Consider the following 26,432-nt stretch of genomic DNA (forward strand, 5'->3'; position numbering starts at 1 on the left):
ATAATATCCAAACAAGAATACACAAACACAGAGACTCAAAATCCCGGAGCAGTTTCCAAGCCAGACCGAGGCTCTACTGAGGCCTTTCCACGGAGCTAGCTCTGTGGTCACGTGGGTCTGATGCTCATTAATTATACAGAATTGTAGACTTAAACAGAAGAGTGAGAAAAAATTCACCCCCCTCAGAGTTGTCATGAGTGTAAACTAGATCATTTAAACCAAAAACATGTTTTGGTACCAGGCTGTAAACATGTTTATTTCTGCTGTGAAATTGGTATTTTTAACATGGGAGTCAATGAGGATTTGCTCGCTTCTGACACTAGCCCCTAGTGGATGAGGGTGGAACTGCAATTTTTGATACTTCCGGGTTTGACTGAATTTTAGAGCCGCATTGTGGGGGCTTGGTTCTCCCCTCAAATCTTTGTTTCTGCGCTCAGATTTTAACCATCTAACACAGATTTGTTGTTCTCACTTGAAAATGTTTTCTCTGCGTGGATCAAAACCGCTCCCACAAGTCTGTTCCTTGTGCTCACCGATGGTGCTCACAGATTTTTTTTCTGCTCTCTCTCGAAACTTGGTAGGATAATCTCCTAGCAACCGCTCAGCCAATGGGAGAACAGTTTGGAACTGAACGGTGACAGTGGCCGTGTTCGAGTTGAGCTGCGCCTCGCCTGGAAAACAGACGAGAGCAGGCGCAAGCAGCAGGGGGAGTGGCTGAAAGCCGGCGTTTAAGTCGGACACAATTTCCTGCATGTGTAGTTCACGGGTGACTATGGATGAAGATATCGCGTTAGAGTTCACACTTGTTTAATTTTCAATTTTAATTCTGGTGCCTGTTAGCAGTTGAAACACATCCTCACGTGCTTGTGGATATCATATATTGCATATGAAGACATGACTGTAATAATAAGTAAAGGTTATCAGCTGTAGGTTTAGTGAAACGTGACAAAAGAACACAAAACACATTTCTCTTTATGACCTATATTGTTGTCATCAACATAACATGATTTACAGAATACATGTGACCAACTAACATTTCATGTTCTACCACCGGATGTTTGGATCAAAATATGAACCAGTCATAAACAAACAAATCAAACACAAACCGTTGTGCTGCTAAAGATAAGATAAGGCTCTATTCTTGCCGCAAGCTGCTTCTGGGACACGTCAAGTTCTGCAGTTAAGTCACGCCCATCTACTTCCACGTCATGGGTCCACGGAAGAATGAAAAAACGAATGCAAGTCAACGGGGCTAAAAACGCTTTTTCTAATTCTGCTTGTTATGTGCCATGGATTTCACATATAATGTCTGTGAATTTTAAAGAAGCATTTTAATACCAAGAATGCACTTATTTTCGCACGGGGTAAACGCAATTTTAGCTCTTTTTGCCCCGTTGACTTGCATTCATTTTATCGTGCTTCCGGGGACCCATGAGGGAAGGGGAGGAGACTTAGGGTGTTTCTCATAGACAAGGAACCACGCCCTGATGTTTTGGCCCCGCCCCGGTTGCCTAGGGGAGCTACGTCATCAGGAACCACCAAGACGTGTTCCAGTGTTCATGTTCTACCGAGGCGTCTGTTCTCTGTTTGTTAGCTGTTTAGCTAGCTGAGCAACGACACGGGAGGTGTCTTGTAGCCTATAGCCTTGGTCAAAAATTTCCCAGAATACATGGCAGCTACTTCAGGGGCAATGAATAATTAAACAAAATAATGTTTTTTGATCCGAAGAAGTTATCTATGGTTGGTTAGTCGCTTAGCCGTGGAAGCCACAGTCAGGTGATGCAAGTGTGTTCCATTTAACTGTTTTCTTTGACCATGGAAGGACATTATGGAAGGCGCCTGGCCTCACAAGACATCGCCTCACAAGGCCAGGCGCCTTGACGTTGAGAAACACCCTTAGGCTCCCTATAGGTCTAGACAGGAAATGTTTCAGTGTAAACGTCTGGCAAATTTCAAAATGAGACTAATGCATATTTTGAATTGAATTGAATTGAATTGAAGGGATTTCATATCTATGTGCACGTCTACAGGTTTCTTTCTAGAAGTACAATGGTGTGTTTTGCAGCACGGACTACGAGGCTTTAATTCTGGCAGTGGACGGGCACAGCATACTAAATGAAATCCTTCTTTTTTATAAAGATAACATGAAAAAAGAGAAGGGTTTGGATAGAGGGATTTTGTGACCTCGCGAGTCCAGCCAGAAAGATGTTCCGCGGCCAAGACTCTCCCGGTGTGTACTAGACTCCACTGAAGCTTGTGAATAAACTGTTCCTCTGCCGTTCCGCACCTCTGATGCTTCCAGAGTGAAATAGGGTCCATGTTCAGGTTAGTTTTATCTGGAGACAGAATATCAATTTCAAAAGTAGAAAACACATTCTACCTATAGGTGAAATGTTTTAATGTCACTGAGTGATCTGTAGCCTGTGGGATCCTCTTCATCAGTAACCTGCCTCCCACCATGGGTCTAACTTGATTCCCTCAACAATAAACTAATTTTGCTTTAATTTATCAAAACACAAAAATCAAATATGATTAGTTTCACTTCTGAAGTTCTTCCTGTTTGTGCAACATTCACAGGTGGATCTCATAATTAGAGACAGTATGTAGTCCAGCTGTCACCTCCTGAATGGATTTTGAAACAGAGTTCGTGTTGGTGGTCTGGAGAATGTAGGAGAAAAAAACATATTTATTAGTAAAGAGTAGAAACCTCCTAATTTATAACTGCATCTTGTATTGGTGTCTGAACATCAAAGCAGTATAATGACAGGAGAGCCTGCAGCCTGCATACCACAATGGTTTGTTAGAGCTAAAAAGGTGTGCCTGAGAACCAAGGTATAACAGCATCCTGTTATCCAGTAAATTTTGTGATCAGCTCTGGTTAGGAAAATTTATCAAAAGTCAACAGGCAGCAGAAGTTTCCTGCTAATGTTCTGTACTGCATTTTGGTAACATCAACATTGTGCTCTATTTTTTTTATTGTTCACTTATTTCATATATATATATATATATATATATATATATATATATATATATATATATATATATATATATATATATATATATACATACATACATACATACACACACACACACACACACACACACACACACACACACACACACACACACACACACACACACACACACCGATCCGCAACAATCGAATCTGCGAATATCTTGCCAACTTTACTAACGTCTCTTGAAGGGTCCGCATCATTTCAACGTCTGTACTGTTGTAATGTTATGCAACCGTTTATGATGCCCATATTATTGTCGGTAAATCGGATGAATAAATAGAAAGTAACGAGCAGTTGAAGTTTTATCTTTTAGAACTTTTAGCTGTTGAACGAAACACTTGTTTATAAATTAAGACAGCCAAAAGTTTTTTTTCCTTCTCCCTCGCCGCTCCTCGTAACTTCTAGCCTAACCAACCGTGCCGGTGGTACGAAAAGGAGCGAACCCCAAGCCAGCCGATAGCTTAACGATCTGCTGCTGTTCATCAGACAAGGTGAGACCGTCTTACTTTTACGCACACTTTGTAAAACAAGTCACTGACAATTACTCAGAATGTTTACGACACATCGAATAATGTCTGTCAACTCTAAAATCAACAGCTCCGTCTTACGGATGGCATTAGCTTATTTGCTAAGGCGTTTTGCTAACTTACCTGGTGTTGCGTTGAAATGTGTTTTCTGTAGAAAATTCTGTCCAGGTTTCAGCGTAGTGTGTTTTTTCTCTTTTAAATATACAAACGTTGACATAAGGGCGGTAACAAATGAACAAAATTATTGGATATATGTAATATTTGATCAATACAATGACTTGTTTTTACACAGAAGAAACCATCTGACAGACTGAAACTTGACATTAAGGACACCCCCCTCCCCCGTCATACGTTTCTTTTAAACAGCCATAGCTAAAACGACGTGGTTTAGGGAGAAACCTGGACAGGAGAAACGGATATTGACGTACTGGTTAGCTCATGTTTCTGCTCTTTGACATAATTGGGAGAGGACAGTGTCAATAATCTAATTTTAGCACGTCACTGAAGCTCTCAGTCACAATCAATCTCTGGGTTGAAGATTGTTCTCATAAATGTAGTTTTGTTGTGTTCTTGGGCAATATAAATATGAACTGGGTTCAGTTTTTCATTTGTTAAGGAATTTTATCATAAATCATTACAGAAAATCAAAATCCTCTCCTCCAGAGAGTGAAGAACTGTGTTCAGCCTACAGAACTCCAGCACGTAAAACAAGCTAGCTGCTGATGCTAGTATTGTGAATAACTGTATTTTGTTTACTTTCGTGCTCTTCATTATTATGGAAAATTGTGTTTACAGCTGCAGCAAAAGCAGGTCTGTGTATGTTGCAAGAATAACACCGGCTGAATAGTCGAACTTCTTTAAAGAGCGGGTCAAGCGTGCCTCAGAGTCCTTCTCCACCCACGTATCAATTTTAAAAACTGCAACATTAGTAGGCGTTGCCTGGCGGACCGAGAGGGCGGAGCCGCGGCAGTGACGAAGACAATGGCTAAGTTTACATGCAGCCAATATCCGGGTTATGATCGGGTTAAGGTCGGTATTCGGGTTTCTGAGTTGATCAGAATAACCCGTTTACATGCATAAATAGAAAGAGTTACCCCTAACTTGCATAACCCGATTTAAATGCGGATGTTGGGGTAGCGTCAAGACGTATGGACTACGTCCAGACGCAATATGCCTCGTTTCCGGTTCTTGTTCCGGTAACCGTGAAAACAACAACATGTTTCCCAGTTCGGAAGAGATAGCGACCGCGTTTGCGCTTTAATTTCTCTGTCACTCCAAAAGTGTGGTGCTGTGCCGCAACTCGCCATTTTGCTCCCAACTTGTTGTTTACTTCCCGTGTTCTGGCGCATACAAGACGTCTCGCTACTCAAAAGACCAAGATTCATTACGAACAGAGCATGCGCAGAACACACGCTTTGATGGGGATATCCCGATATGCGTTTACACGACCAAACATTCGGGTTAGAAAAGGGTTACCCCAGGTGTAGTGACCAGGTTTTTAAAAACCCGGTTATGAGCATATCCAGGTTTTTGGCGGTGTTTACAAGGACCTGCAGAACCGGGTTATTGTGAATATTCGGGTTTTAAAAGGGTTACTGGCTGCATGTAAACGCACTAATTGGGTAACGAGACAAGCTAGCTCCCTTCACTCTGAGCAGTTATTAGAATTGGAGGACGTTTCTCCCCCTCCTTACCCAGACACCCGAGAAGAAAGGAACCAAGTCTATTTGGAGGAGACGAGTGGACCTGAGCCTTATTGTTTTGAGCTTGTGAGTTGCCTGAAACTACCGGAACCGACCCAACAGAACCAGCTCTGAATGGTAAGTAGCCGTTAGCCATAGCATTAGATTAGCTGCAGGGTTTGGCTCCACGGCCCTAGAGAGCTAGTATTCAGCATGTTTTAGAGATTCATCTGCCTCAACACACCTGGTTTTAATCAGTAACAAATAGCTGAGCTGCTTAACAGCTAATCTAACCTGTTAAAGCAGGAAAATCACTGAAACGTGCTGGATAGCAGCTCTCCAGGAGCCCTGGGCTCAAGAAACAGTCTGTTGCATAGAAAGTTATGAAAATACCCCATGAGAAATTTATTCTGTAATGTGTTCAGCCCACTAAAACTGCCCTGATTTCATTATTTATTTACTGATACCAGCTGCTCTCTTGGTCGTAGGTGATCCTCTGGTGTCTGCAGGTGGTCTCCTCTGCTGGTGTCGTCAGGATCAGGAGCTTCCAGAAGAATGTGCCTTTCAATGACTCTTTCCCCCTTATTTGTTATATTAATTAAATAAATCTCAATTTATATATTTCCTGTTTTTGTTCATGTCCATAAATACTTAAACATGCTTGAAATTAAAACGAGCTTTTAACAGTGAGGTGCTAGTTTAATTCATCACAATAGAGCTAGTTAAACATGCAGCAATGTGATAATTCAATTAATATAATTTATAAATATCCATTAAAATATAAAAACTGGAATCAAAATGAGACATTTGGCAGCACAAAAAACTCGTCAAACACAATATTTATTATAATAATTGTAGGCAGACAGGAGACAGAGCTGATGGAGGTTCTCAGTCATCAAAGGATGGCTGAAGGCTTTCCAGGAACAGGAGATGTGGTGTTGTCTCTTCTCTCTATTCTGCCAGATGAGCTGATAGTTTACAGGTGTGTGAGAACATCCTCATGCTGTCATAACCAGATGACAGGAGTTATCAGGTGATCAGCCAGGCTAATGATGAGATGCAGAAAGAAAACAAATCCAGGACAGTGTACAGTAATAATAATAATAATATGTGGTGTTGCTCACCTTATGTGCTCTTATAGAGTATTAATGTGTGCCAGCCTCATGGTGTAGAGTCTATATTTTGCTGAGTGTCCTGCAATAATGCGGGTTATTAGTTAATTTACTTGTGATAGCAAAGGACAAAATATTTAATGTAAAAGTTATTTACCAGGTGAATCAGCTTGTGAGCTGTGACCACGAAGTGTCACAGGGCCAGAATCAGTAGCCTCCTTCATGATGTCATGATGTAATCACATACTTACCGTAAATCCTCTAATACAGGCCCGGGCCTGTATTTGACTCAAGCTCATCAAGCTCCAGGCCTTTATTGGAAGGAGGGCCAGTATTGGAGGCAGGTCTCTATTTCTATTTGAGCAAAATGAACTAATGGTTCGCTGGAGTTTTTGACAATTAAAATTGCGCCCACATTTTCAAAGTTAAACACATTTCTTTTAACAACGGTAGTTTCTGCTTCAGCCCTCTCCCCCCTCCCCCTGCGCAGCGGCCGCAAACTCACTGATGCGCCTGCAGCCTCTCAGTGTTCCTGCTGCTCTAAACATTAAAATAATTATTTTATTTTCTGTTCCTCACTTCTGATTACCTTCAATGGTGTCTGTTTGTTGCAACCAGCAGGTACAAAAACTAACTTGTTTTTATTTGACTATTTTTCTGTCCTGCCTGTTTATTATCTTCCTGCATCTCCTCTCAATCCTAAAGAGAAACTGCTACCTGGGTTCATATATATTCACCTTATGAGTTACCTTTGAACTGCAGTTCTAAAAGATCTACCGACCGCAAAAACAGCGGAGTGCTCGCTGCTTGCCGGCCGCATCAGTGATCGGTGCGTCACCGGATGACAAGGTGATGCGCCCCGCTCCACAGCGAAACGCATCAGGCGCAAATAAAAGACAGAAAACATCAAAGGAAATGAACCGACATGAATGATCACTTGTTAAATAATTTTTTGAGGTGGCGACACCTGATTGTTACTGTGGCCGTGCTCAGGAGGCAGATCTACGACCGCAAAAACAGTGGAGTGCTCGCTGCTTGGCGGCCGCATCAGTGATCGGTGCGTCGGAGGACAAGGTGATGCGCCCCGCTCCACAGCAGCGAAACACATCAGGCGCAAATAAAAGACAGAAAACATTAAAGGAAATGAACCGACATGAACGATCGCGTGTCAGTACCGACGCTCTGGCACAGCGCGTTGCCCCCCCACCCCCACCACCCCCAGCGCAGGAGCTTATCACCTACTGACAGCAGGCTGCTGCCTTTTCCAAGGGCTGCATCTTGCCGGTCATTATCACGTGACAGCTACTAGTCGACGACAGGCATAAAAAGTCACTATAGTGAAGGCGACTAGTTCATACGACCCCCGCTACTGCTCCCCAGAGTGTTCTGCAGCATAATCAGCACGTTCTCTTTGAACTTGATATCAAATTTTCGCCTCCTCTTTGTCTCCACACGGTTAAAGTTACCCTCGTGGTCTATCACTGGCAAATCAAAAGTGAGACGATGACACAACCGCCCCCCGTACTTGCTTGTTACCACATTCCGCCCGGCCACAATAAGAGACCGGCCATTATTCACCTCTGCCGACTCCGACACCGGCCAAAATTGGAGACCTGGCCTTTAATTGAATACCGGCCTGTATTAGAGGATTTACGGTATTTAAAAAGTTAAAGTCCCATTAGTTGTCACACACACTGATGTGTGTGTGAAATTTGTTCTCGCATTTGACCCATCCCCTGGGGGAGCGGTGAGCTGCAGACACAGCCGCGCTCGGGAACCATTTGGTGGTTTAACCCCCCACTCCAACCCCTTAATGCTGAGTGTCAAGCAGGGAGGCATTGGGTCCCATTTTTTCAAAGTCTTTGGTATGACCCGACCAGGTATCGAACCCTGATCTCACAGTCTCAGGGCGGACACTCTTTTTACCTTGAACAGTTCACTGAGCTTGCACAGTCATTGAGGTGGAAGCTGGAATCAACAGCAGACACTTCACATCTTGGTCTTTTCAGGGGTGTGGACGCTGCTCTGGGACTTTCTGAAAGATGAATTTCCATCATGGTCCCCGTGTCACAAGACACACTGAGGCTGTGAGCTCTAAACTGTGTGGCTATGTAAAAACAAAGAAACAGCACATTTATAAATGTTTAAAAGAGCATAAAATCACGTGTAACAATAATCTGTAAAACAAAATAAAACTAGAAGGTGATAATAAAATGTTTACATAGAAGATTATTAAAAATAATTCACCTTTGCTATGGGTAAGGCTTCACGTCAGCCTGGACAAGTGCATTCTTGCAGACTACAAAATCAGTCTGACAGCCAACGTCTTGGGTAGATTTAGCCTGAAAAAAAAATAGAAGCACATTGTTGTTGGAGTTAATAAAGTCAGATAATATACAAAAGAAACTGTCCTATATAGGCGCTTTATAACATTCCTTGTGTGTGATCGTTATTATAATGTAAAAGTTAGTCACATATGATGTGAAGAGAGCCTGAAATGCAACCTCCTGAACAGAATTCCTCACAGAACCGGGTCACGCCGTAATGCTGTCTGTCAACTAGTGCTGCGTTAGTTAGTCACTGTTGCAGAATTACCGACTGACACAAAAGCAACCCGAATTTTCCCTGAGCCTGACAGTAATAGTCATGTGGACCGTTTCGTTGGCCAGGTCTTCGAGATTTTCCGATTCGCCGCTGATTCTAACCTTACATCCCGTTCCACATTTTGTGAACTTGACAAATCAGCCCGAAGGCAGTGCAGACTAATATTAGCTAAATGGAGTGAACCACGTCTCTCAAACTTTGCATTTAGGTAGGGAATTGTCTTTAGAAGATGTTAAAACTTCTATTTAGCTTACTCACCTCAGACTGGAGCCTGCCATGGTGGGGGAGCAGAGTCGGTGGGCTGCATCTAAATCGTGGAAGAACCACAGTGGGCATGGCCTCCCTCTTCAAACAGAGACGTGCAGAACAACCCAGTTCAAACTCCATCATGTTGGCGAAGGAATCGCGGGTAAAATGCTGGTTGCAAACTACAGCACCAGGTGGGAGCTGACTGTTTTCCAGACACCGATTGCGCGCAATCACTGGCGCCTAATTTCTAAGTCCAGCGGAAAGGAGTGCAACCCCACCGAGCAACCAAACCCACTACACTACACCTTCTCACCAATACTAACACGATGTGGAACACTAAACCTGTACTACTTTCCCAATTACACTAACAGCCAAACACTAACTAAACTACAATATCCAACAGCCAAGCTAAGACTAAATAAGTATGTATAACACTAAAAGCTATGCTAAAGACTAGGATATGCTAATGCTATATGCTAATGCTGTACTACGGCTAACCTCCTACACTTGCTTGCAAATCCAACTCCCAACTCGCCACAAGGCGTGGCCGATAGTCGTTGCTTTATAACTTTGACACAGAGCTGCTACGTAGTACTCTACTGGTTTATGTAGTATCTTTCTCTTTAGCCATTGGCTAAAGTGTATTCAAAATGACTCAAACTCTGTTTTAAGCTGAAGGTGGCGCTATACTGTGGTATTTAGGCAGAATTTTTAATTTTTAAAGAAAATGCACCAAAATGCTAAAATAATGAATACACACATTTAAAACACTATTAGACACTCATTTATACAGTTCATCAGCAAAAAAAAGTTAATTTAGACGTTACTTGCTCTTTCATTTCTGTTGAACTACAAACAGACTTTACATGTTAGCAGTTGGCACCACAATGACGTATCTACTTCCGCTTGGCACTTTCAGTCCTTTAAACTAAAAGCATTCTACGCTAACTAACACTTAAAGAGCAAGTCACCCACGACCAGATTCATACTCAACTCCCACTTCCTGTTTGAAAAATGCAACAAATGCTGTTGCCTAGCAGACCGAGAGGGTGGAGCCGCTAACAAATACACACACTCACGACATTGTGACATCATAATGTACCATCTAACATCATTGTGTACCTCTTAGCCAATAGCGATGGCAGATTTCAATTCAAATGCAGTGCTGAGTTTTTGCCTGACGACGGTGCATTGCTGACAGTTTTAGGCAGAATATTTAAATTTTAACTAAGATGAACTAAAGTGCCAAATTATTGACTACACTGGTCTACAGCACAATCAGACACTCATTTATATATCAGCAAAAAAATGTGGATTTGGAGTGACTTGCTCTTTAACATTACATCACCCTTCCTTTGAGTCACGTGGAACACTGTGACGATGACGTATTCTGTAGCACAATCAAGTGTATGCATCAGTTGCTTAATTATACTGCATCAACTAAAAGACTTTTTTTTCAAACAAACAAATTAATACTGGTTGTAGAATTACGCAACACAGTATGTGGTACTCCTTTAAATTAACTGACCATCTAGCTCTCAAAATCAGCAAATCTTCTGGGCATTTTAACAACTCTTCCACTCAAAGTCATCTGGGTAGTAATGTCACACTGTCCAGAGTTCATCTGGTCCAGCGGAACCTCGGTCAGTCCTGTTGAAGAAGGAGAACACGGTTGAGTCTCATCTAGGGTTGTCACGGTATGAAAATTTAACCTCACGGTTATTGTGACCAAAATTATCACGGTTTTCGGTATTATCACGGTATTTTTTAAACGGTGTTGCATATGTTCAGAAAGCATTGATAGTCCTGTTCTACACAAACTGAAATAGTTTTGAAAAGGTTTAACAGTGTTTATTAAACCTAAAATAACACAAAGCCTTAGCAAAAGTGCAACTTTTCACAAGTAAAGGAACAAATAGCTTCTTTTTCTGGAACATGTTACAGTAGTCAGTGCAGGTTTAAATGATACAAATCCAAACATTCGAAACATAAACAATATGTAAACAAATCAAAGAAACACCACTTGTTTTCTCATATACTTGTTTTCTTCATTATCAAAATGAAAATCTAAAACTCCAGTCCACACTTGACTTGAGCACTGTACAAGTCAACCTTAAAAAATATGTATTTAAAATAAATAGCCACTTTAAACAAATTACTAAAATAACTACTACACTATGTAATCAAATCCAAATGTTCAAGTATAAATGGCATTGAATAAGTAAACAAATCAATGACAAGGAACTAATTGTATATTTCTCTTCATCATCAACAAATGAGATGCTTCATCCAGCAACAGGATGTCCGTGACACGGTTTAAATGCTGGCAGAGGGCGCTGCGGCTGCAGTATATAGTGTCTCGTTGCATTCTCCCTCAACCAAAAGTCCTCACGTCATGCATTTGAGCTAAAATGCTAATGTTAACTTACCTTGCACTGGCTGTAGAGACGTGGGTGATGGTCACGCAGATGTGCCATTAGATTCGAAGTGTTGCTGCCTTTTGCAGACACTTGTTTCCTGCACGTTCTGCAAACGGGATAGCCGTCTTCTATTAACTGTCCCTCAGCATTTTTCAGAAATCCAAAATATGCCCATACTTCCGATTTAGTCTTCTTTGAGGGCTGACGGATGTCCTGGGCGCTGCCGTCTCCTCCTTCGGCCATTATTTCAGCTTCAAAGTTTTGGTTGCAAACTAAAAAGTGCGTGTGCGCGGGAACTTCAGTAGAAGCGACGGTGGCTGGTAAGGGTCACCGCGCCTAAACCGCGGCCACGGTAAACCCACCGAGATAATTTAGTTTTTTAAAAACTGGACTGTTATTTTTATTGTCAACTTTTTTACCGGGGTTTACCGCTATACCGGTTACCGTGACAACGCTAGTCTCATCAGTCCTTAAGGTCTCGTCGGCCTTCACCGGGGAATCCGGGGAACTCGGGATGTCAGGGGGACTCAGGATGGGTCTCAAGTGACGGCGGTTTCTCCTAAGTACTCCTGTGTCTGTCCTGACTAGATAAGAACATGGTGATTCATGCTTTTGCAGAACCGTAGCTTGTTCTGTCCAATCTTTCTGATTAGACAGAAAATAAGACAGAAAAAGCCCCGCCAAAATAAGTTTAGGAAGCCCACTAAGAATCCTAATAAAAGCATTTAAAATAAACACCATACACAGTTGAGGAAACGTTGGTTTAAGTACCTGATATGAAGCGGTCGCTGCATAAGCAAAAACCTTTACTCTCGGGATCCCACAGCTTCATTTTAGCCCGGTCACTAACGCGTTTTATTACAATGATCCAACGTTTGCGGCGTTCCGGATCTTGGGGAATCCTGTAGATGGCTCATTCCTTATGTCGTCCGCATCTGTTCTGCATCCTGGGGCACAACAGGAATCTGCCATATTTCCCGTTTGATTGAGTTTTCTGACAATAACAAATAGTCCAGCTGCGGGCTTCTGCCTGCCAAGATGGCGCCGTTTCGATTTGAACTGTTGCATGCCGGGAGATGTGACGTCAACTCCTAGAGCTCTATTGATGGTGAGTCATCGTGTTGATTAGATGCAGGAAGGTGTGACCTAGACTGAAACTGAATGAGATTCAAAGCTGCATTATAGGTACTGGAAAGGTAAAATTTAAGCCCCTCCTCTATTTAAAGTGAGTTTTTCACATTTTGACATAGATAGCTTCTTTTACTCCTCTCCCCATCTGTCTTCTCTGTCCAGAATGTGGACTTTGTCATCTTCAAAGGTGTGTCCCTTGTCCTTCAGGTGGAGGTGGACTGCAGAGTTTTGACCTGAAGAGGTGGCTCTCCTGTGTTGTGTTATGTTCTTGTGTACTTGTTGTTTAGTTTCTCTAATGTAAACATCTGGACAGTGCTCCTACACTGGACTGCATAAACGACCCCACTGAGCTTCTGTTTGGGTGTTTTGTCTTCTGGATGGACCAGGTTCTGTCTGAGGGTGTTGTGGGGTTAAAGTTTACCGGGATGTTGTGTTTGGAGAAGATTCTTCTAAGTTTCTCTGAGACTCCTGCCACGTGTGTGATGATGGTGCCTTTGTGTAACGGGTGTTGTTGTTAGGTTGGTAGCAGAGCTCTCATGTTTAGTGTTAAGTTCAGTGAGATCATGGAATGGGATCAAGAATTTTCTACAGACAGGAAAAAGATCTCAGCTAACATAGCTGTAGATCACACTGGATAAGTCTCTGTGGTGCATTTATTTTACATTTATTTTACTACCTCTTACTAGAGCTATCCTTAGTAGGTGCAAAATATCTTTGGTTGTACACCTGTGCAATAGCAATAAAGTATCTTGATTCCTGTTAAATGTACTTCCTGAATGAGTGACCTTTTCAGGCTAAAATAACAAAATGACAAATACAGACAGAAGGACGACTTCTTTCTTCTTTTATAACGTGTTGCATCGCCACCTGGTATCAGAACAAGACTCAGTATTGGAAGATAATCAACAATCAAACAACTTGGACTCGGATCAGGGGCAAAAATGTGGTTGTAACATCTCTAGATATAAGTCAGCTTTAAAAACTAAAACTATTACTTATGAATAGTGGTGGGCATAGATTAAATTTTTTAATCTAGATTAATCTCACTGTAATCTTGGAATTAATCTAGATTAATCTAGATTAAAATGGCTCATTCAAATTCTGCCAAAGACATATTTGTGTGCTACCTAGATAATGAATAAAGGCAAGTCTTTGAGAATGGAGGCATATTTCTTGTTTCAATAATGCATCACAGACTGATAAAGCAGTTTTACTACGATAACTGATGATGAAAATAAATAATGATCAATAAGTATTTGTGTTTAATAGCTGTTTATTCAGTTCAACAAATTCTGCACTGTAGGTCTACAGAATAGGTCATGATTAACTATTTACAGTCAGTAGCATTTGGTCAATCAGTCCAAGCTCTATTTCTCCTTCTTCCACCAGTCACTCAAGCAGACCAGCTTGTTCACATTGTCTGGTGACAAACTAGATCTTCTCTTCTGCACAATATGGCCTGCTAAAGAAAAAAGTCTCTCACATGGGACAGTTGTGGCAGGAGTCCCCAAATATTTATGGGCAATGTGGGCCATCTTACCATACACAGCAGTGTGTTCTGACCACCACTTCAGTGGACACTGATCTAAATTGGCACTGGGCTCTACCTTGTACCTCCCCACAGTGTTGTCTACTGGTGTCTCCTCATCTGAATCTGAGTCTGATCCCATTAATAGAAGGGCTCTTTTCTTCTTGGGTGGCTCTGGGTTCTCCTCCCTGAGTGGCTTCAGAGTAGGTTCTTGTCCCTTCACCAACTCACGTAGCTTTACCCACACTGGCTCCCTCTCTGCTCTGGGCAAGCACTTGAGGTCCTTAAATCGTGGATCTAAGGCAGTCGCCACCTTTAATAAATAAAACATAATAATTATTATTGATGAAAATTTCACTTTCCAAATCTAACCTCCATATTTGTTCATGACTCATTCATTCAAAGATCAGAATAAGTTCACAAGCAGTAAACAACTAGCAATCATTAAGAAGCAAACATAATGTGGTGGTAATTCATGGTGTTGTGCTAATTAATAAGTAGGCTAATTAAATTATACAACAGTTAGTTCTAACCAAGTAATTTGATTGGACAAGAGACATTCCTTGAGTGCTGATATTGGAGCACAACAACACGGACATTTTACAGACAACATCAGGCGTTCTAATGTTATGTTGTGTTATTTTTGTGTTAAATGGCAACAGCTTTCTAGTTGGAACTATTTGTGTTGGCAGATTTTACGTCCCTCGGCTTCGCTAGGAGCACGATGTGGTTAAGGGAGTAAAGAAGATGTTGTACTGGAATGAAACAAACACTTTTATAGTTCTCTATAGGATATTTATTAAACAAAAACGAAGCTCTTGGCTGAAAAGGAAACAAAAGGGTCCTCCAAGACTAGGTATCAATAAACAAAAGGAATTTCCCAATAAAGAAAAACGATATCTAATAATAAACTAAAAGTGCAGCACATAGGCTGGAATAAGGCTAAACGGTAAACACAAAACTGCACCAAAAGGGTGAGCAAAGTCTCTCTGTATCAAGGACACACGAATTACTATTATAGACACAAACACAAAATTACCACTAAGGTTTCAAACTAAGAAAATGCCACTCAGGTAACAGAACTAGGACCACTAAGGAGTCTAAACGAACGAACCACTCAGGTAACAAAATGGAGACTTTAACGTCTGTGATGCGAGGAGAGCTAGAGAGGAGAGCAAACACCTCCGTGCCAACACCCATCTGAAAATCTCTCCCAGAATGACAGGAAGCTCTCCCTTTTAACAGGGAGGCATAATTGAGCTAACAGCCTGCAGCTGTGCAGGCAGCGGACCGAGGGCCTCGTGTGGCCAAAAGGAGACGGCGCACGTCACAGCAGAGCTAAATAAATGATTGAATAAACTAACAATTTATAATCTTATGTCGCTTATTATTGTTAAATAAGAAAATTTGCTCTTAGAACTGTTGTATAAAAACAATATCACATGAGAGGGAGTGCTGTTGTGCTAAACATCAGCACTGGTGTGATTATTTACGTATTAATGATATGAATCACACAAATGCATATATTCAACACAACAGCACTCCCTCTCGCGTGATATTGGTTAATTATGAAATTTAAAAGGACACAGCCTACCTAAAGCAAAGGAGTGAAGTTCCCAGCTGGCATCGATGAGGTGTGCAGTAACACCGAGGCAGTAATCATTACTGACAGATGTCCAATGGTCCCCAGTCAGTGCTACTCAAGTTCCCTCCACCAACTTCTCATCTTTCGCGGTTTTCTCTGTTGCATGCTGGTCATGTATTTTCCTCACGATTGTTCGCCTCGCAGGTAGTTTGTAGGATGAGTCACCTGTGGCCGCCTGGAGAACAAGCTCGAGCCCATCATCTTCGACCACGCTGATGGGTCGGCAGCTCGTGGCAATCCACCGAGCAAGGAGATTAGTGAGCTTACTTGATAGAGCTGCACTGATGGGCTTGCCTCGGTTGCACTCAAACATAGTAGTTTGACAAAAACTCTTCCCCTGCGCAACATTTGGTCCAGCACCTTCCAAATTAGCTAAGGGATGCTTAGCGTTTAGGTGGTACTTGAAACCGGAAGAACTTCTACAGTAAACAAATTCCGCATTGCGCAAGGTGCAAACAACTTTAGTCTTGTCAAGGTTTCCATTGGGAAGCTTCTTAAAAATAAATTTTCACTGGAGCAAACCCAGCGCATCCATGTTGGCGCGTCACGTTTGAAGATTCCTCTGGCGTTAAAGATGTTCTCTTTCGCGCGTAGACATCCGCGTGTTATATGTCGATGATCCACGCCAACCAGGTATCCATCCGCGCAATGTGAAAGTCATCAAGCTTAGTATAGACGACCCATATCCCAACCCAACTTTGAGAATAGATTAACGGCGTCATTTTTTTATCGCGCGATAAGAGTCTGGCTTTGCCGCAGCGCGTTAACGCCGATAACGGCCCACCCCTACTTATGAACTAACATTAACACTAATGACAATAATTGATATATTTTTATTATGTTGTTTGAACCCAAGTTTCTCATCTGAATTATCTAACTTGTTGGATTGCTCTATAAGTGCCCCTTTTTTTTTACTTTGAGCACCCGCCCCGTCAAAGGTCTCTGCACGGCCCTGTTCTTGTAGCTGTTTGTTAAACAGAGAAATAATTTCAAAATTCTGCTTGTCACTTTCAAAGCTCTTCATAACCTGGCTCATATGTGATCTCCTACACATCGCCACTCCTGTCCACTCACTTCCTTCCTCTTCTGCTCGTCATCTCTTGGCTCACCCCCGCTTGCCTCGTCACCATGGGGAGTAGAGCATCCATCGGCTCTGATCCCCACCTCTGGAATGCTCTTCCCCCTGACTTTCGCACAACTCGCTCCAACTTTTTAAATCAAACTCAAAATTCACCTCTTCAGACAAGCTTTTACCACATAGTTTTAATGAAATAAGTATATTTTTTACATCTTAGTGTTTATATATATTTTTATAATGTGTAATATTGTTTTATTTTTCTTTCCCATGGCTGTAAAGTGTCCATGGGTGTCAAGAAAGGCACTTTTAAATTTTATGTGTAAATATTATTATTATTATTAACTAACTTGTAGGGCTGCAACAAACGATTATTTGGATAATCGATTAATCGGATGGGGTCTCGACACGATTAATCGATTAATCGGATTACATGGGGAAATTTTTAAAAACTGCTAGGGAAACGTTATTTCTCTCCTTCCTTCACTTATATTTAACACAACATTATTAGAAAACAGTTCAATAGCAGAAAAACAACATGCCATCACCTAAATTGTCTTATAAGGTGTATAGACAGAGACCCTAAGCTACATCTATCTGTGACCTAAAATGCTTGGTCCAAGTTAAACAGCTTAAGGGCAATTCTCATCTGTTTTGTTTGATCTCATCTGTTGACATATATTTTAAATGTAATTAAACATAGGCTGTGAATTAATCAAAATTGATCACTATTTCCAAAAATGACTGAAAAAATACCAAATAAAACAAAAGTAAATGAATGCCATCCTCCTTGCGATGATGCCCTGGGCAACTGCCATAAAGTCACATCAAGAAATGCTGCTGATCATTCCAATGATCCCAAATAGACTCACATTAGGCCACATGAAAGCAACTGAACCCAAAAATATATTAACCAGTATATAACTGCACTCTCACACAACACGCCTGCAGCAACAGTTAGGACTCCTCCCTCCCTTTTAAAAGCGTTTTTGCTTCTGAGGACATTGTGGTTGTAAAACCACACGCTAGTAGTCTGGCCCCGGTGTGATCAACCAGTTTCTGCGGGAATGTGACGGCGGAACCAGGGCCAGATTAACACTTTGTTGTACCCTGGGCAACAATATTCAAGGGCTCCATCATCACGACCCGAGGATCACCATAATGTGGTCACATACAGAATATTTTACTGTAATATGCAGTAAATATACTCAATACTTGAATGCCTGACAACACGTAACCCGCCCAGAGTAACCTTTGACCCACCTCGTGTGGACTGACCAATGAGGAGAGGGTCTTAACTTGAGGCCCTCTCTTCATTGGTCATTCTGCATGAGACTGACTCTCAACTGACGTTCAGTCATAGGCAGCGAAGCTTCTCTGTGCAGTGCAAAAGCCCGGGTGGACAGTTTGTTTAATGTAGGGTGACCATATTTCCATTTCCAAACAAGAGGACAGGGGATCTGTGCCTATGACGTCACACTATGGCAACGCCACACAAACCATGTTGGGACCCATTTTTTGTAAGAACTAAATTAATATCAGATTCTGCCAATTAAAGGGCTCTAAAACAATTCATATGTAAATATTTAGCATATTTAATGCAAAATCAAATTTTTCTGCTTTAGTTCTGCAACAAGGTTTTATTAATAATAAATTATTATACCTTTTGTTTTACTACAGCATTGGTAAGCTTCCTGTGCACAGATTATTAAGGATGCTTGTTTCAGCTGTGAGATTAGACGATAGGATCAATGATAAAATAAGTTGTCACACACTCCATGGAAACTTTCAGAGAATCCACAAATAGTGGCTTTCAAATGGTTTTGTTACTTTTTGCAAGTTTATAAAAGAAGCAGATGAGACAGCATGTGTGATAATTTAGTTTTTCATCTGATAATATTAGAACATGTCAGTAATGTCTGAGGGGCTTTTATAAACACCGTATAACTAACACTACTGGAGAGGGCATGAATTACACAGAGGCTTCTGGGGAGCCCAGTTATTGGGGGGGGGGGGGGGGGGGGGGCATTTAGCCTTGGCCCCCAAAATGTCTTGAAACGGCCCTGGGTGTGTGACTGAGTTTTGAAGGTGATCTGAATTGTATCAGATGTATAAATATGACATGTGTATAACTTATTGTTTTTTATAGGTAAAAACGTGTCGTGGTGATAAATCTACCTACATTTTACTTTTCAACACTTTGTTTTCAGCGCTTTGTTTCACTTTCAGCGCTTTGGGCTTCCTGACAGGGTTGCGGAAGGCGCTTTATAAATAAAGCTTTGATTGATTGATTGATTGTTTTTTTGTTTTTATTGAACTATTTTCCTGTCCTGTCTGTCTCTCATCTTCCTGCGTCTCCTCTTAATTATCCAGAAAATCTGTTGCCTGGATTCTTACCTTTTCACCTCATCAGTTACTTTTGAGCAGATCAAAGGGATCTCCTGACCGAAAAGCGCAGAGCGCGTTTTCGATGCTGCGTCAGTGAGGTGACATCACCACAGCACAGGTGATGAGCTCCGCAGTAGCGAGCTTCAGGCACAAATAAGACAGAAAATAGAGAAGATGTGCAGACAAGAACGATCGTGTGCTAATTATAGTTTTTTGGTTGCGCCACTTTGAGAATGGACCGTGCGCTGGAAGCAGCTGCCTGGATCGCTGTGCAACAATGCGGAACTGGTTCGCAGCAGCGCAAGTCTGCCGGCTCTCCCTCGCGCTGATCTGCGGCTCTCCCTCGCGCTGATCTGCGGCTCTCCCTCGCGCTGATCTGCCGGCTCTCACTCGCGCTGATCTGCGGCTCTCCCTCGCGCTGATCTGCGGCTCTCCCTCGCGCTGATCTGCCGGCTCTCACTCGAGCTGATCTGACTTGCTCTGGTCTGCGCGCAACGGCGGGCGGGATTCGGGAAGGGGGGGGGGGGGGCGCTTTTGGAAGAGTTGTGCGACACAACGAATCGATGACGCAATTCGTTGCCAACGCTTTTAGTAATCGATTTTCATCGAATTTATCGATTCGTTGTTGCAGCCCTACTAACTTGCATGTTGATATTTTATTAGTCTTTGATTTTAGTTTAATTTGCTAAAGTCAATTAAAGTAGAAATCCATGTTAATCTGTAATCCAGGTTTTTATTGTTCATTAAAAAAGCTTGTAGACTTTAGTAGAGATTAATCTTTCACAATGATAACAAACCAGTGTGTTTAACACTGCTTCAGTATGTCTCTGTATGTTGTTTTAGGATGTTTAAAAGTCCTCAAGTCCTGATGTGGGCATGTCTCAGCAGACTCCAGCTGCTGTTAGGAGAATCCCACCCTGCTGCCTTTTCAGAACACTTTGGATTTGGATGTCGGAGAGCAATACGCGTCAAAAACAGGAAATACCAACAAACCAGCAGCAAAAGCACAAGCATGATTGGAACCTCATCATCCACAAAGACTGCTCGCTCATCAGATCAGCTGTCTTCTTGTGATTCAGACAGTAAAACGTGTCAGCGGATAGAGGTTTTGCACTCAGACGGGTGTTCCAGAACCCTTTTGTTAAGCCGTCATCCCAACCCTCAAGTCTCTTCACTTACAAGGACGTTTTGGGACCGTTTAATTCCTCAGCAATGGGGAAGACGATGGCATGTCAGGTGGATTTCACTCAGGTGCACCAGCAACAACCAGTTCAAGTTTCTACAGAACCATCCAAGCCACAGACAAAGTTCATTCAGTCCTGTTGGTTTGTTAGCTCCTAAGCCATGGATTTTGAACTGGTTTTGCTGTAAACAAGCACCCAGCCGCCCCTTTAATCAAATCAGAGCTGTCCATCGGGCCTCTCCTCATGTTGCCGACACCTGGAGGGACTGCCTGTCGCTTCAGAACGAAAACCGGTGTCGGCAACACCTTTTGCCTCACTGGAAGCTCTATAACATGGAGCGAGTGAGAAGAGGGGCGAGTCAAACACAAGGACGGAACACGGGGAGATGGGCATCCATCTTGGTGTCTCTATGCTCGGTTGAGGGTGAGCCTGCTTTTCTTTTCACTCTTCGCTCCAGCACACTGAAGGGCAGGCACAAAGGAGATGTCAGGTTAGTGGGAGGTCACAAACCGTCTGGTTCACATTAGTCCATGTTTCAGGGCTTTTCTAACTCTTGCAGCTTTGCGGGGGGGAAGAGTGACCCATCCGACAGAGACGTGGTGACCACAGCGCTGCGGGAAACTCTGGAAGAGCTGGGAATTACCATGCAGAGTGAGAAGGTTTGGGGTGTGATGAAGCCTCTGAGGGATGCGGTGAGGTCTACTCTTTTGTTTTATTTAGAGTTATCTATGAAAGTTTTAATCAAACCTGGTGATTGATGCTTGATCTGTTTATTTTCATTATTTCTTTCATCCACTTTGATTTAGAGGCAGTTGTGCTTTTGTTACTTAGAGTTTCTGGTATTTCAGACTAACGTTTTCAGATCCTCTAGTCGGTGTTCCTCAGAAGGAATGACCTTTCCTACATTTTTATCACCATTAGTGGACTTTCTATCACAGGACAGGGAACGTAAACGGTCTGGTTCTGTTGTTTCTCTGCCACCACGCCCCTGCTGATATGTTGTGCTTCTCCAGTCAGGAATGATGATTGCTCCTGTGCTGGCGAACCTCGGGCCTCTAGAGGAGCTGACATTCAGACCGAACCCTGAGGAGGTACGCTCTGTGGTTTTGACCAAAGATGTCTGCTGTTCATATGAATCTGGGATCATCATTATAATTTAGCTCAGAACGTTGCATTCATATTATGTTATGAGAAAAAAACAACACTTTTATAATGTTTTGGTCAGTTGTTGTCCAGACTGACCTTTTTCGAAGCGTTTCTATATGTTGGGCTGTGTTGTGGATGAAAGTCAGACTTTAGAAACTGTTGTTTACTCTAACAAATCCTGAACAGGAAGCAGTAGATACTATTTGCTTTACACGTTTGTAGCAAAAACTCGGCCCATAGAGGAGAGCATTTTGGACTTGATACAAACATTGATACAAGCAGAACATCCCCTCAGGTTCAACGTGACATCCAGCTGTTAAAATCCCATTAGGGCCTTTGAATTAGTCCCTTATGGAAACATTTGTATAAATAACCAGAAACCACCTTTCAGGACAAATGTTAATATCCATGGTGTATAGCCCTCACCATTATTCACAGGTGAAAACGAAAAAGTTAAAATATGGTTCAAAAGTTAATTTATGTCAGTAATTCACTATTGAACTGATCTGTGGGACAGAGTCATTCCATACAAATCCCGATATTTCCGCCTTTATTTTTTATAATTGTGATGATTATGGCTTTTGCAATCAGTGACCCAGGTGCATTCTTAATGTCAGACAATTAGAATATTATGAAAAGGTTCAATATTCTGGGCTCAGTGTCTCACTCTAATCAGCTGATGAATCCAGAACACCTGCAGAGGGTTCCTGAGCCTTTAGAGCAGGGCTGTCAAACTCAAACTCACACGGGGCCGAAATGAAACTCTGGGACGGAGTCGAGGGACAAACTTAATATTTTTTGAAAAAGTGACGGCAAATTTGCACATTTTCTTTATCAACATAAATGCAATTTTGAACCTTTAAATTTGGAAACAAACTTATTTCTGCATTAACACTGAATGTGGAATAACCAAATTACACACGAGCAAGTCAGTTACAAATAAAACACATCAGTGGTATTCATTACTTGTGGTATAATCAGTATTTTTAAAATCTATTCAGGATTTATGTTTTCTTGTTGTTTATTCGTTTTTCTTATTTTTTATTCTCCTTTTTTCTCCTGTAATACGTGTCATCGCTGCTGTGACGTCTAGCTTTCCCCACTGAGGAACAATAAAGGGATTTTCTATTCTATTCATCTATCTGCAGCCTTTCCACTTCCTGTTTACTGTAGGTTAAATCTTTTCTCACGGGCCAACAACAAAATAAAAATATCATTTTATCTTAAATGAAAATGCAACATCTCACCGGTTAACTTTCATGTTTTGGAGCAGAAAAAGAGCATAAAACCAACATATTTAAAGCTCAGTTTGCTCCACTGGTTTATTGTGATGCTCACCTGTTCCAGCCAGATACCTGCATCATGGGGTTGATCTGAGCTGAGGAGGAGACTCCTGTTGTTTTGTTCATCTTCATCATAATAATGACAACATTAGATGACAACAGGTGCTCACATAGGTTTGTGCTGATGAACATGTCTGAGCAGCTTGACCACGTTGTTGTGTGTCGGGGAGGAAACACAACCACAGCAACCACAGAGCCCTGCTGGTTTGAGCGTGTCGCTGCTCGCTGGAATTATATCAGCTCTGGACGTTAGTTTGAAAACTTTCTCTTTAAGTCATGAACACATTACTGAGCAGCTAGAATCTCCGTTTCTGGGCTTAAACGTCAGAAAATAGCTGAGTGAACTCGGCGCTGAGTGAGAGGAGTGTAGTTTGCCCGAGACAGCGGAGCTGCAGACACCCAACTACCTCTGACTGCCTCGGCGCTGAAAAAACACAAAGGAGGGGGCGCGTCTGCTCCGCGCTGGCGCCGCAAAGCATCATGGGAGTTGTAGTATTTGCGGTAAAATCGGCCAGTGGGCCAGTTTTAATATATTTTTGATATTTATCTCGCGGGCCACATAAAAATGCGCCTTGACTCTGACATATGTGCTTTAGATGGTCTCTCAGTGGTTGGGCTGTTCCCAACAGAGACTTAAAAACCAAAACAAGAATCTTAAGAAAAATCCTAAAATTAATGGGTAACAAATGGCATCATAGGAGGGATAAGATCCGGTCTCCTGGCCCCCATTAGAAACCTAGTGACTGAGTTTTGGACCATTTGTAATGTAGCCATTGAGACTTGATTGATTCCAGCATAGAAATAATTCCAGTAGTCCTGGTAAGATGTAATAAATACATTGATTACTGTTTCTAGATGGTTAAACAATAGAAATAGTTTAATCTTTACAACATGACGCAGGTGGAAGTACGATCTAATGGTGGCATTTATCTGACTGCCAAACTTTAGAGCTACATCAAGTTTGACGCCAAGATTGATCGCCACATCCCTCTCAAGGGGCGCGGAAACTGGGGGATCAAATGTTTATGAAGCGCCCGCCCTATCATTAGGTCTAAAAATGATGACTTCTGTTTTTAGAAATAATTCAGAGAAGTAAAAGCCATCATGACAACGAAACAGTCCAGAAGAGTTCTGATCAATCACTAGGAAAAATAAACCTAATAATCATCAGCATACATATGGAACTTAACCTCACGGTAAGTAACTGGACACCAGCCAAATTGTGCAAGATTAAAAAGGGGAGTATGGTTTTTAACCTGTTCAAACATGACTCTTTATTGGAACAGGGTCATGGGAAAGATAACCAGCACCCTGGGATTAAAGTAGATCTGACACCTACATTGTGTCTCCTAATTATTTGGACCAGAATTATGGAATAGGAAACAATGTAACACTGTGGCTTAAAATTGCACTTGTAACCACAAAAAGGGTTATGTTGAGGCACTGGAGTGGACAGAATACCCCCACATATGATGAATGGTACTTAGCTATGTCAGAAACAGTCTCCTATGAACAGCTAATGTATGACTTAAGCGGTCTGGTGACTGTATACGAAGAAATATGCTAACCTTTTCTTTTTCTTTGATTATGTATTTGTCTGGTATATCGAGAGATCTGAAAAATAAATTATTAAAAAAGGTTACCCAAGTGGTTTAAAGTAGAGGGAGAGCAGAAGAGGGCCTAACACAGACCCCTGAGGCACACCCAGAGAAGATCAGAGAACGATAAGTCGCCCATCCTCACACAGAACTGTCATGGTCTGAGGTGAGCTCATCCTCTAGTCAGCTTCTAGTATTCATTCTAGGTGAGCGGTGTCTAAACCGGACCAGCTGCAGCAGATTCATCATCAGCCACTGCCCGCTTACCATGCAACGTCATCAAGCTGCCCAGTCCTGCTCTCCCTGCATCGCCCAGTCTGGGACATCCTTAGTTGCTCATCGTTTTAATAAAACTTTTGTTCTTATTTACATTTGTTTCCTGTGTTGATTCTGCATGTCTTGGGTCAAGCACTTAAACCCCAACATGACAAGAACATCCTCTGTTAGCCTTGTTTTTTTCTTCTTCTGACAATTTAAATGTCAGTGACAACCAGAAGACCAAAAGGTCTTCTGTCGCTTTAAAACATGTTTATTGAAAGTATTCAAGTATTTTTATTTGTGTTTTCCTTCTAGGTAGAGGAGATATTCACCTTGTCTCTGTCACACCTGTGTGACCCTCAGAACCGTGGTTACACACACTTCCGCTCTGGTGACCAGTTTGGATACACACTGCCCGTGTTCTGTAATGGAAAACATCGGGTGTGGGGCCTGACGGCAGTCGCCTTGGACCAAGCCCTGAAACTTGTTGTTCCTCTAGAACACCTGTCACTCACCTGAAGGGTGTCCATGCCTAAAGCATTAACGAAACGCCTGCTTTCTGCCTTTGTGTAGCAAAATCACGTCAGGAATCGGTTAAATCTAACTTCACTCACTTTGATCTGTGAATTCCAATTTGTGTTTAATTTAGTTTAGCAGTTGCAAAAGTCTCTTTCCTCTTGTTGGGTCTGGTTCATGAGCTCACCTGTTGGATGGTGGCCAGCTGCAGACATTTGAAGAAATGTAATATTCCCTCGTTGATGGAGTTGACATTTAGATTTTTAAATGAACCGTGCTCTTCCAGTTTACCAGCTAACCCACAGCTCTTCCTGTGTGATTATGCTGATTTTTGTCCATTTGTTTGTCACATCTGTGCTGTTATAAACACTGAAATGTTAAAAAAGCACATTATATTTATTTAAATATTGCAATAAAGCTTATTTTACAAATGTACTTGGTTTGTATTTTACGTCATAAAGATACAATGCTATTTCTCACAATTTAATTCCTTCTTTAAACTAACGTACCAGAGCCGTTAAAAAGATGAAACTTCTGTGACTCATCGTGTTATTAGTGAAGCAGGACTCCCATCTGATTACTACCAGACCTGTGGAATTAAATTCTATAACATCACAAAGGCCTCACTTTTCTTCAGGTTCGTCTGAGGTCTCCAACTTTGGTCCTTGAGGTTTGTAATTCATGTTTTAGTTGTTTCCCTTCTTAAACACACTGGATATTAACAGGTGATTCAATCAATGACCCAGGTGCAGAGAAACAAAGCATTCTGGATTGTGGCCCTCAAAGGTAAAATGGCAGGTTCTAAGGTCACCAAAGGACCAAAAACAACAAAGACCCATCTCGTGTTTACATAACCCATCCTGATGACCTCAGCACCTTGTGGGCAAATTTTTGGACTGACGAGACCAGAGCAGAAACATCTGGAAGTTGTGCATCTTGTTTCATCTGGAGTCTAACACTAAAACGTGGTGGTGGTAGTGTGATGGTTTGGGGCTGCTCTGCTGCTTCA

General features: G+C 41.9%; 1 protein-coding gene across 1 annotated transcript; it reads left to right on the forward strand.

Annotated features, from left to right (window-relative positions):
* Positions 1–3,281: 3,281 nt before the first annotated feature.
* nudt8 (nudix hydrolase 8) lies at positions 3,282–25,858 on the forward strand. Its single transcript, XM_015976866.3, has 5 exons — positions 3,282–3,508; positions 20,222–21,052; positions 21,122–21,254; positions 21,576–21,653; positions 25,223–25,858. Exons 2-5 carry the CDS (start codon positions 20,223–20,225, stop codon positions 25,424–25,426), a joined length of 1,245 nt encoding a protein of 414 aa, XP_015832352.3. The 5' UTR covers positions 3,282–3,508; position 20,222; the 3' UTR covers positions 25,427–25,858.
* The last annotated feature ends 574 nt before the right edge of the window (positions 25,859–26,432 follow it).

This window comes from Nothobranchius furzeri, chromosome 13 (assembly GCF_043380555.1).
Source record: "Nothobranchius furzeri strain GRZ-AD chromosome 13, NfurGRZ-RIMD1, whole genome shotgun sequence".
Classification (NCBI taxonomy): Eukaryota; Metazoa; Chordata; class Actinopteri; order Cyprinodontiformes; family Nothobranchiidae; genus Nothobranchius; species Nothobranchius furzeri.